This window comes from Mytilus edulis, chromosome 9, assembly GCF_963676685.1.
Source record: "Mytilus edulis chromosome 9, xbMytEdul2.2, whole genome shotgun sequence".
NCBI classification, from domain to species: domain Eukaryota; kingdom Metazoa; phylum Mollusca; class Bivalvia; order Mytilida; family Mytilidae; genus Mytilus; species Mytilus edulis.
In genome coordinates this window covers 51,746,655-51,758,831 of record NC_092352.1, presented here as the reverse complement: position 1 = coordinate 51,758,831, position 12,177 = coordinate 51,746,655, and the positions used below count along the sequence as shown (strand labels likewise).

Below are 12,177 nucleotides of genomic sequence, written 5' to 3'. Positions count from 1 at the left end.
TATTGCATTCCTTATAACAAAAACAGACCAAAACATAACAAGAGTGCACATGCTAAAATGTATAGCGTTCTTTACTAACCATTGATTTTATGTTGATAGTTCTAAGTATTAAGCTTAACTACAAGTATCACATAAACTTAACATGATCCAATGAGGTCCAGGTCAGATAATTCAAACGAGAAATACATGTACACCTTACAATCATTTTATACACCAAATATAGTTGACCTTTTGATTATAGTTTCTGAGAAACAGACTTAACCAAGAAAACTAAACATTGACCAATGAACCATGAAAATAAGGTCAAAGACAGATGAACTATGCTAGACAGAAAAGTTTACCGAACATTCAAGACTTGCGTTTAATATAGTTGGGTCAACTACCCATTGCTTATAGTTTCTAAGAAACAAACTTAACCAGGAAAACTTACATTGACCAATGAACCATAAAAGTGAGGTCAAGGATAGATGAATCCTGCCAGACAGACATATAACCTTACAATCCTTCCAAACATCAAATATAGTTGACCTATTGCTTATAGTTTAAGAAAAACAGACCAAAACACAAAACTGAACACTAAAAAAGTCAGTATAATGGTTTGTTGCAGAATGGCGTAATGACGGACAAGGGTAAAGCTATTTGGCATCGACAACTTTGTTGCAGGGCCATTAAATAAAATAAAAAAATAAAAGACACCTGCCAGATGGACATGTACACCTTCCAACCATTCCATAAACCAAATATAGTATAGTTATCCTATAACTCATAATAAGACAGAAATCAAGAATACTAAAAATCTTAACTCTTTTTTCAAAGGAGTCAATGAACCATGAAAATGAGGTGAAGGACAATGGAAATAAGACAGATAGAAACTTCGTTACATAAGGGAAAGTATGAAGGGTATCTGGGTCTTCTACCTTTTGAAATATTAAGCTTCCAAGAAGTTTGTTTATGCTTCTGTTGCTGTCGCCGCTGGATAACTATTCCTATGTCAAGCTTTCTGTGACAGAAGTCCACAAGGAGGGTATCATCAGCTCAGTAGTCAGTATTTTGGTACTGACATGATTAAACAAACTTTACAAAAATTTTCCGTTTATAAATTTTGAAATTATTAAGAAACTAAGGTTTCAACTCCCTCAGGCAAAGTTGGCTTTAGATGAATTTGGCTATGTATTTTAGGTATTTTTAACATATAGCTCTTCAACGGTTTCGGTACTTATACATCTTTGGATTTCAAATATTTGGCATTGAGCGTTCCTGATGAAGGTAAATCCAGAAAAGTGCTTCGGAAGCAAGAAATTATAAAATGTGTTGTTTTCAATTTTTTATATATAGCATACAAAGATTCTTATATTTACATAAAATATACAAATTTCTTAGCAATTCACATAAAATAAACATGATTTATTATAATATTAAAAGAAAAAGTAACGTTCAAAGTCTCCTTTTTGAGTACATCCCAACCAAAATAGTAGGTCTAATAGCTGTCTCCTATCATCTGCTACCATGATATTATAAGATCTGGTGTACTGTATACATGATTTGAAGATATCCACATTTTTATTTAATAGCCAAGCTTCATAGTGTTCTAAATCTGCTTCCAGTAACATGAAAATTACCTGAAAGTAAACATATTGTAAAAGATATAATTAGGGACTTCATTAAGATATATTAATATTGGAAAGAAAAATAATCCTATACTTTGATGATATGTGCTTTAAATTCTGACCAAGTTTTCCTTTATGTCCAATTGTGCAATTATAATCTAAGAAGCAATTAGACACTATTTCATTTAAATTAAATTAATGTGTGGAACAAAAATAATAGCTGACTGAAATATCAATGTCAGAAAAATATCAACTTTTTTGTATGAGTCTGAGAAACTGGGGAGGGGCGACGTTCTACCAAGCCCTTCCCCAGTTTTGCGCTGAGTACAAAAAAGTTGATATATTTCTGACATTGACCTAATATTGTATATGCACATTGATATTTTAAGATCTCACAAAACATGTTTAATCTCGCCACATTATTGAGCATGTCCCAAGTCAGGAGCCTCTGGACTTTATTAGTCGTTGATGTTTTTTAATTTTAGTTCATTTATATGTTTTGAGGTTTAGTATGAAGTCCATTTTACATTGAACTAGGAACTGGTACACATTTTTATTTAGAGGCCAGCTAAAGTCTGCCTCCAGGTGTGAGGTTTTCTCACTGTGTTAAAGACCAATTGGTGGCTTTTCAGCTGTTATCTACTCTTTGGTCAGGTTGTTGTATCTTTGACATATTCCGGGATTTCCCCATTTCCATTTTGTTTTTAAAGAAATTAAACCTTAGCTGAAAAAGAGACCAAAATCACATTTGGCAAAGTTTAAGTGCTTGTAAATACAAGAGTGCGCACGCTGAAATGTCTCGCCTTCTATACTAATCATTGATATTATGTTGATAGTCCTAAGTATAAAGCTAAGCTTTATTACAACTATCACATAAACAGAACATTAACCAAGATAACTAAACAAAGACCAATGAACCTTGAAATGAGGTCAAGGTCAGATGAATCATGCCAGGCAGACATGTACAGCTAACAATGCTTCTATACAACATATATAGTTGACCTATTACTTATAGTTTAAGAAAAATAGACCAAAACACAAAAACTTAACACTGTACAATGAACTGTGAAAATGAGGTCACCGTCAAATAAAACCTGCATGACTGACATAAAGATCATAAAATATTTCCATACACCAAATATAGTTGACCTATGGCATATAGAATTAGATAAAAAGACCAAAACTCAAAAACTTAACTTTGACCACTGAACCATGAAAATGAGGTCAAGGTCACATGACATCTGCCTGCTAGACAGGTACACCTTACAATCATTCCACACAACAAATATAGTAGACCTATTGCATATAGTATGAAAAAAACAGACCAAAACACAACAATTTAACTATAACCATTGAACCATGAAAATGAGGTCAAGGTCAGATGACACCTGCCAATTGGACATGTACACCTTAGTAGTTACAGTCCTTCCATACACCGAATATACTAGCCCTATTGCTTATAGTATCTGAGATATGGACTTGACCACCAAAACTTAACCTTGTTCACTGATCCATGAAATTAGGTCGAGGTCAAATTAAAACTGTCTGACAGACATGAGGACCTTGCAAGGTACGCACATGTCAAATATAGTTATCCTATTACTTATAATAAGAGAGAATTCAACATTACAAAAAATTTGAACTTTTTTTTCAAGTGGTTATTGAACCATGAAAATGAGGTCAAGGACATTGGACATGTGACTGACGGAAACTTTGTATCATGAGGCATCTATATACAAAGTATGAAGCATCCAGGTCTTCCACCTTCAAAAATATAAAGATTTTAAGAAGTAAGCTAACGGGGACGCCGCCGCCGGATCACTATCCCTATGTCGAGCTTTCTGCAACAAAAGTTGCAGGATCGACAAAACCTAGATGTGTCAAAGCGACACGAATGGCTCTGTCCCAAAAAGTTGAAAAATCTGCAATTTCAATAACACATGTGGACACAAACATGATGGTTGTGCCACATATCAAAAATCAGCTCAAAATCTGGAAGCGTATAGAAAAAAAATCAGTATAACTGTGATTTTCAATCATTTATCAAAGTCCAAAGCCCGTAATTTCAACAAAAATTAGCGGAGCGGAATGAAACTTAAACTTGATCTGTAACTCATCATGGTTAACTCACATACCAAAAATCAGCCCAATATCTGAAGATGTTTAGAAAAAAACTCCTTATAATGGTTTGTTGCGGAATGACGGAATGACGGAATTTCGGAATTACAGAATTTTCGGACAAGGGTAAAAACTATATGGCACCGACAACTTCGTTGCAAGGCCATAAAAATATATTAGAAAACCAATCAGTTATGGTATTTCCAAAAATATTTATTTTTAACCTACTCAATAAATAGACTCAGAATTCATAACATACATGTATCTCAAGTCCGTAAGTTATCCTCTACTGCAATATGTATATTACAAGTTTAACAGTCAATAAAGAGAAACACACATATGTTATAAACACAGAAATTCAAAGTTACCTCAGTCCTAAAACAAACAACTGCAAGAGTACTTGGAGCAAATGTTGAGTTCCAAATATCAGACATGAGTTGGAGCCCTATCTGGTCTAGTATACATTTGTCCAAATGTCCCTCTATCCATGGAGAAGCTGAATCCTTGTCACCATCTGTCTGACTTAAACCATTGTTTTTAACCTTAATAAAACAGGTTAAAAGTTCAGGAATTAATTATATGTTAGGATAAGATATTAGTTTAAACATATTTATTTATAGTGGATTGGGAAGCAAGTTATTGCAACTTATGTTAATCCTTTTCCACTTTGCGGGTGTGAGTGCTGCCTTGTAGAAGCATTAGCCTTCTCTTTTTTTGAAATCTACAAGGGTGTCTCTACATCCAAGAGATATGGCTCTCTCATAACAAGGGTCAGCCATTTACCGTCCCCTTCCAACAGACTATCATCGTTTCCTCAAGACCATTATTACTCTCGCAAATGGTGTCAAGGGAGAACCGAAAATTCAGTCCTCTAATTTTTTTTGTATGAATCAAACAGGAGTTTTCTTAACATCACAAAAATTAAAATGGCATTTTTGACTTACCTGTAAATGACAAAATCGCAATAATAAATGCACACAATTATTTCTGAATTTACAGTATATAGATACTCTGCAAGGTCCAGTCTGTATTTTTCATAAGAAGTTTTCTGCTTTGACTCTATTTTAATGAGTTAAGATCTTTTTAACAGAGTTTGTTCTTATGTTGTGCTGTTACACCACTATCCCAGGTTAAGGGAGGGGTTTGGCACCAGCAAACAAGTTTAATACCACCACATGCTATATGTTCCTGTCCAAAGTCAGGAGCCTGTTGTTCAGTGGTTATCAGGGAGAATGCTTGTCAGGTTTCTTTTTAGTTAATTGTTTTATTAAAAATAAGGCTGATAGTTTTCTCATTTGAATTGTTTCATATATAGTTTTCATGTCCTTGCCTTTTATAGCTGTCCATTAGTTATAGGTTTTTCTCATTGAAGAAGGCTGTATATGGTTGCCTATCATTGCTTACATCCACTTCATTTGAACTTTGGCTGATAGTTGTCTCATTGGCGTTCATACCATATCTCCTTATTTGTATGTATATATGTACATGTTTCCATTAGTTCTTGAAAACTGTTAAAATAATCTCTGGGTTGGTTTGCTGTCTCAGAAACATTTACCCAATATCTCTTCATATTTTTGTATAAATTAATATTGTACAAACCTCTACCATCAACATTAATAAATGAGGTGATCCAGCTTTAGTTTCATGTTGATAAAATCTTACATCAGATATATAACCAACAGTTTTATTTCTTATTTTTAAACTTTTTTTGCTAGCTTCGCCAACTCTGAAATGAAAAAAGACAAGAATATTTAATTGGTATATTTGCAAAAGAGGGACGAAAGATACCAAAGGGACAGTCAAACTCATAAATCTAAAACAAACTGACAACGCCATGGCTAAAAATGAAAAAGACAAACAGAAAAACAATAGTACACATGACACAACATAGAAAACTAAAGAATAAACAACACGAACCCCACCAAAAACTAGGGGTGATCTCAGGTGCTCCGGAAGGGTAAGCAGATCCTGCTCCACATGCGGCACCCGTCGTGTTGCTTATGTGATTACAAATCCGGTAAATAGTCTAATTCGGTAGGTCAAATTCATGAAAGGGAAGGGGATTGTAGTTACGACGTGAGGAACATATCCGATATCATTTGTGAAAGCCAAAACAATATAATGTTTAATTTGAAAATTTAGATCCTTGATAGAGATTTTAATAAAACTTTTCAAACTATATGAACACACTATTTAATTATTATTATACGTACATATAAAGCTAATACTGTTAAAAAAAAATATACCATATGTCATGTACATAATGTCATGAATGTAGGTATTTAAATTTTTTTCTAATTTGCTCAATTATTTTTTATACATGTATATGTATCTATTAATTTTATTTCAACCATTCCTTTATGATCCTTTATTATCAAAAATACATATTTTTTTTATAGAATCTAGTAAAAAAATTATATATATTACAATGTACAATGTAGTTAATGATATTCACTTTTTCCTAAAACATTTATTATGTCAGATCATAAAAATCAAATAATTTCAAACTTGGATACTCCATTTTGTAGTCAACATGGTCAATAACATGTAAAAGATTTGAATTGGCTACTTTGTTTTTCAAAACAATGTGTTTTGGAATAGATCAAGGAGGTAGACCTTGGTTCAGGGAGATAACTCTTTAAATCAGTTATGCGTTTGTAAAAGTCAAGTTTCGTCAATGAATTTTAAGCATTTACCTGAAACAGATTGGAAATAATCTATGTATCCTAGAAGCTTAGAACATATTAATGAAAATGGCTGACACAAACGTACTAATGATTTTAAGAGTTATTTCCCTTAACCTACAATGTAGGTCTACCTCCTTAAACATTGTTCTCATATACATGTATATATATACAGTACCTACTCTGGATTGAGAAAACATATCTGTGCAAACTTTAGGAATATTTGAGTGAACACACTTTCTTGTAATATTTCTTGATCAGAATATCTTCCAGGTGGAACTGGTATAGGATTTATCAACTTTTCAAGGATTTCTTTCATACCAGAAACAAATAAAAATATTCTGTGAAACCAATGTTCAAACAGTCTACAAAATAATATATGTATTAAATTTAAAATATAAATAAAATAAAGTTATTATAAACATGATAAATGAAAAGTAAAAAATAATAATGATTTATTATATATGTATGCGTGTTTATGCCTTTGGGGTTTCCTTTTGGTTAAATGATGGCAGTCGGTGGTTTTTTTCTTTTGGTCAGAATCAAGAAAATATTGTAATTTTAGTTCTGGTATTTTCCACCAATACCTCAACCATTTAAAAAATAAGTTTGACAATAAACAAGAAGTTAAAAAAAACAATTAAGCCCTTCTAGGAAGAGACATCTTTAAAATGTAGATCGATAATTTAAGATGACAACTTTTAGACTTGTTACGATTTATATTGAAATGCATGCATCCAGGCATCTGTCTATCACTGAAGAATGAATAACGCCCCTTATATATATATATATATATGTATTTTTGTTGTTTTAAAACTGTACATTGTTGTAATATAAATAGCTTTTATAATGTTTTGTTAGATTCTTTTTGGAGTTGGTTGATCGTTACCGAATATCTGTTTCAAAGATGATATCAAATATGTTCCTTATATCCTAACTACAATGCTGTTTCCTTTTCAGGGGCGGATTTAGGGAGGGGGGGGGCCAGGTCCCATTTTTTGGAAAAAATTTGGTTGCTTATATAGGGAATCACTGAAGCGTGACTGGAGCGGGCCCCTCTTTGGTCAGTCAGTGGGCCCCCACTTACGAAAATATCTGGATCCGCCACTGCTTTTAACCAAATGACCTACCAATTTAGACTATTTACAGGTTTGTAATAACTTGAAAACATGATGGGTGCCACAAGTGGAGTAGGATCTGCTTACTCTTCTAGAGCACCTGAGATCACCTCTATTTTTAATTGGGGTTCATGTTGCTTAGTTTTTAGCATGTTTAGTTTTCTTGTGTCTTGTGTATTATTATTTGATTGTTTAACTTTTTCTTTTTTAGCCATGTTGTTGTTAGTTTGTTTTCAATTGATGAGTTTGAATGTCCTTCTGGTATCTTTCGTCCCTCTTTTGTACACTTTGATTAGGTACATGTATTGTCATAAATGTTTAATATCATGTGCTTTTGTCATTTCAGGGCCTTTTGAAGCTGACTATGCAGTATGAGCTATGTAATTGTAGAAGGTGGAACTGCGACCTATAGTTAATATTCAAGTTATTTGGTCTCTTGTAGAGAGTTGCCTCATTGGCAATCATATCACATCTTCTTTTTCATATATATTTATTCAATAAACATTTAATTTATAACATGTACAAAATGTATAAGGTTATCAATTTAAACGTGAACCTAAACTACATTTTTTACATAAGTGTCCTCACCTTCTTTTTCATGAATGTGACCTACCGGATTTGTTGAATCCGGGTCCGTTAGCGCCCAATCATGCTCGCACCCATTTGTGTTCGCCCCCTTTCACTTTCGCACCCCAAGTCCGTTCACACTCACACGTTCGCGCCCAATTTTACGAAGTGCATTGCTATAAATATATATGTCATTGTTTCTAAATAATTTGAGATTCTGACAAGGTTTATTTTTGATATCATGGTACATGTACATGTAAGTGTTTTGTTATAAAAAATTTATTTTTTCATTGTATTTTATAATTTAAGTGTGATTCTGACAACAAACACAAGTATTTCATTTTTGTGTTAATTTTAATCATGTCGAAATGTGAGGTGCGAAAGTGTGGGGTGCGAAAGTGTTTTGGGCGCAAATGGACCTGATACATGTACGTATACCTTATTACATACTTGTTATACATGTATCATGAGCGACACAAAGGGTGCCACATGTGGAACAGGATCTGCTTACCCTTTCCGGAGAACCTGAGATCACCCCTTTTTTTGGTGGGGTTCATGTTGCTTATTCTTTAGTTTTCTATGTTGTGTCATGTGTACTTCAAAATGTATTGTTTGTCTGTTTTTCATTTTTAGCCATGGCGATGTCAGTTTATTTTCGATTTATGAGTTTGACTGTCCCTCTCAGTCTGGTTTATTTTGTCTTTAAGCAGTTTTCAGACCTTGATCAACAAAAAATGTAGACATGGTTGATGAAAAACATGACATTTGATTGAAGTTTTTAAACTGGAATATTTAATACCAGTGATTTTGCTAGCGCTCGTCACTTTCGTATTTTACGAAAGGGTTTTCTCATTTACGAAAGTATTTAAAATCAATTTCGTCACTTTAATTTTGAAAGTGTAAAAAAAAATTCGCAATAAAAACTATAAATCTACCTGTCTTCATGTTTTTGACAAGTTTATGACCTCCAGGTAATTAACATTTTTAACAGGTGTTACAAGTTGTGATTACAACTAATCCGCTTATCGCCATCGGATGGGTCACTAATCCGTTAATTATTATTAAACCCCATAATTGAATAATCATCATAATTATTTCCCCAGGAAAACCAGTCAGTCGGCAAGTCATTTCAACAACCAGCTAGGAGTTTAGTTTCGTCAATTAATCAAAAATGTAACAACCCGGTCAGTTTGCATTTGAATTTCAATATTTTTCCAACGATCTGAAGTTCATTTGTCGTAGATTCGTCATTCGAAGGCATTTTCGTCATATTTGATTTAAATTTTCATCAAAAAACTTTCGACAATTTCCATTTAAAATAAAGAACTTTAATGTGTTTATTCAAAACTTTCACGAGGTAAACAGGTGCTTCCTGTATTGTGTTCTACGCATGCGTAAAAGTATTCCTTTGACTATTTATAGACTTTAAAAAAACGTAAAATACGAAATCATTTCATTTAGAATCATTAAACGAGAGAGACAAATATCTCTTACTAAAGGAATTTAAATCAAAAAATGATAATTTCCTGATGAATCCGGACTCGTTTTGAATTTATTATCTACGTGTCACTTCCCGTTTTCGTTTCATTTTAAAACCGAAAGTAGTAAACGTGATCTATTGTTGATTTGTTTACAACCTACTTTCAGTCATTATTATAGTTCCAAAAAGGATTTTACACATTTCCAACTTGAAAGAAATGATTCCAAATATCGATTTAGACCTTTTATATGGATGATGATTATGCAGTGAAATAATCATTGCAAGTTAATTTCTGCTGTGATTCCTTGTTTAAAAAAAATAGAATCCAACTTTTGTTGATCAGGAATGACCCCTGGAACAAACTGAAGAGAAATTGTGAACTAAATTTCTGGATTCCATGTCAGAATCTTTCATAATAATGGCCAATACAGTCAAATCATACAATAACTGCCAATCATGCTGGTGCCTCAATCCCTTAAAATCTGACAAAGTCAAAAGATGAAGCTAGTAATATACATCATTGGCCCCTTGCTTTTACACAAAATAAGGTTGATTTTAATAGCGCGCAAAAGTGACTAAAGCCCTCAAAATCCTAGCTTAAACCCTGATATTACCTATTACTCAATCTGTCAGTTAATATCAAATTTGGAAGATTGTTATTCTCTCTACACCTCGTTCTTTCATAGAATTCAGATAATGTTTTATTAATTGTACAGATGATCATTAACGATTCTTGTTCTATTTCCTCTTCTTGTAACATTAATGCTAATGGTAGTGTCGATTTCTTACTCCAACTGACACAAGGGAATGAAAAAGTTAGAAGGTCCCTGGTGAACATTTTGAGTGAATCAATGGTGGTGGGAAAGTTTCCAGATCCACTGGATCCTTTCTGTAAAATTTTAAGATTTTGAATCAAGTTATCCATAGATATAGGCTTCTCCGAGAAAATAACTCCAACATCGTTCAATTTTCCGTCTGTCAATTTCGGCTTTTTAGTTTGATGTCTTTTACAGTTAGGAAAAAATTCAATGTCTGAGCTGTAACTTGATTCTTCGTTGCTAATGGTTCGTTTACATGTTGCCATTGTAGCTGTCAATGTTTATGGGAGGTACTTCAGTGTATTTTTCAACTAGATCATCCACAGATCAACGAAAATAATGACAACATCCGGTTGTTACTGTAGCGCCGTCTATTGGTTTTTAATTGTCTGATTGTAAAATCTCAAAACAAGTCGGTTACAAATTCCGGAAAATGAAAATATAAAATTTGACTAATTTAAAGCAAGTTAAGCAAGGATGTGTATAGTAAACAAATTCTTGTTTCAATGATATAATTGCATTTATCGATACAGTAAATCTGTACAGTGAATTAGTGTATATCATTTATTGTAAATCATACAGATGACTCCGAGTCTCAAGAAGAAACAGGTCTCTGACTTGAAATTAGAAAAAAACCGTATTTCACCAACGAGCACTGCCTGGTACCAATCATGATAGTTATAATTGTCACATAAAACCATTTTTATATGATTCGGACGCAATAACAGTGATTCCTCAGTGTATTTATATTTTTATCTATTTTGCACGTTTTACCAGTTAGGTCATTGTTGTCTAATGATGTAAGCAGTGTCTTTCTTCAAAAAAAAGAAAAGGGGCGAGGTCAAATGATCGATAAATAAAGAGATTTACGGAAAGCTGTCGAAAAGCCAGTGAAGTTCAAATGTATATCAGCAGTGCTTGTTGGAGTTGTGAAAATGTCAAACTGTCATCAACATCTTCTAAGTTTGTTTGTCTTGGTTTTGGGAAGATTCACAATATTTCTCTCTCAATTATTTTCAAACATACATAATTATATAACTTATTTGGTAAATATATTGCTAAGCCCTGAGAGATTTTTTTTTTATCAAAATGTAACACGTCTTCCCAGTTCCGGTATATATTTTTTTCAAAGAATATATTCAGATAAAAAATATAAGATTATTTCAACTATTTACTTAATCAGAGTAATTTTTCTTTCAGTTCTTTCCGAAATTATAAAGGCCCTGGCTACGGTTACATGGAAATGTAACAATAATAAAATAATTATTGTTACATTGGAGACTAATTGCCGGAATACAGGGTGAGGTACGGATCCGATTAATTACGAATGTAACAATAATATTTGTGTCTGCGGTTACATTGAGTTATTGGTACATTACTGCACTTCAACGTACGGTAGATTTATTAAACTTAAACTAAACCTTCCCTAGTTTTGTTGCTTATTTTTTTTCGCAAAATAAGAACAACGATGAACGAATGAATGTTGGCAACTGTTTTAACATTAACTGCATTCAAATTGACTTTTAAGTTTTTAAGTTTTATTAGGTTTTTCAGCTATGCTATTAAGTTGGATATTGAAATCGGAGCGAGGTGAATATAAAATCATATAATAACCCGCAATAGTCATTCGATAGTGCAGAATGGAATTGTACAGTATGCAATACTGACGTGCTCATTGCTGCATCACTCGTTTGTAACGGCTGCTTAGAGTGGTTTCACCAAAATGCATCGGACTAAAACATTCCCCAAAAAACTGTCATTGTAAATAAAATTAAAACGCATTGT

General features: G+C 32.9%; 1 protein-coding gene across 1 annotated transcript; it reads right to left on the bottom strand.

Moving 5' to 3' along the window:
• Positions 1-1,329: 1,329 nt before the first annotated feature.
• On the bottom strand, positions 1,330-10,770 carry LOC139488561 (uncharacterized). Its single transcript, XM_071274287.1, has 5 exons — positions 10,189-10,770; positions 6,592-6,774; positions 5,325-5,451; positions 4,094-4,267; positions 1,330-1,619 (listed from the first exon to the last, which is right to left on the bottom strand). Exons 1-5 carry the CDS (start codon positions 10,656-10,658, stop codon positions 1,416-1,418), a joined length of 1,158 nt encoding a protein of 385 aa, XP_071130388.1. The 5' UTR covers positions 10,659-10,770; the 3' UTR covers positions 1,330-1,415.
• Positions 10,771-12,177: the final 1,407 nt, after the last annotated feature.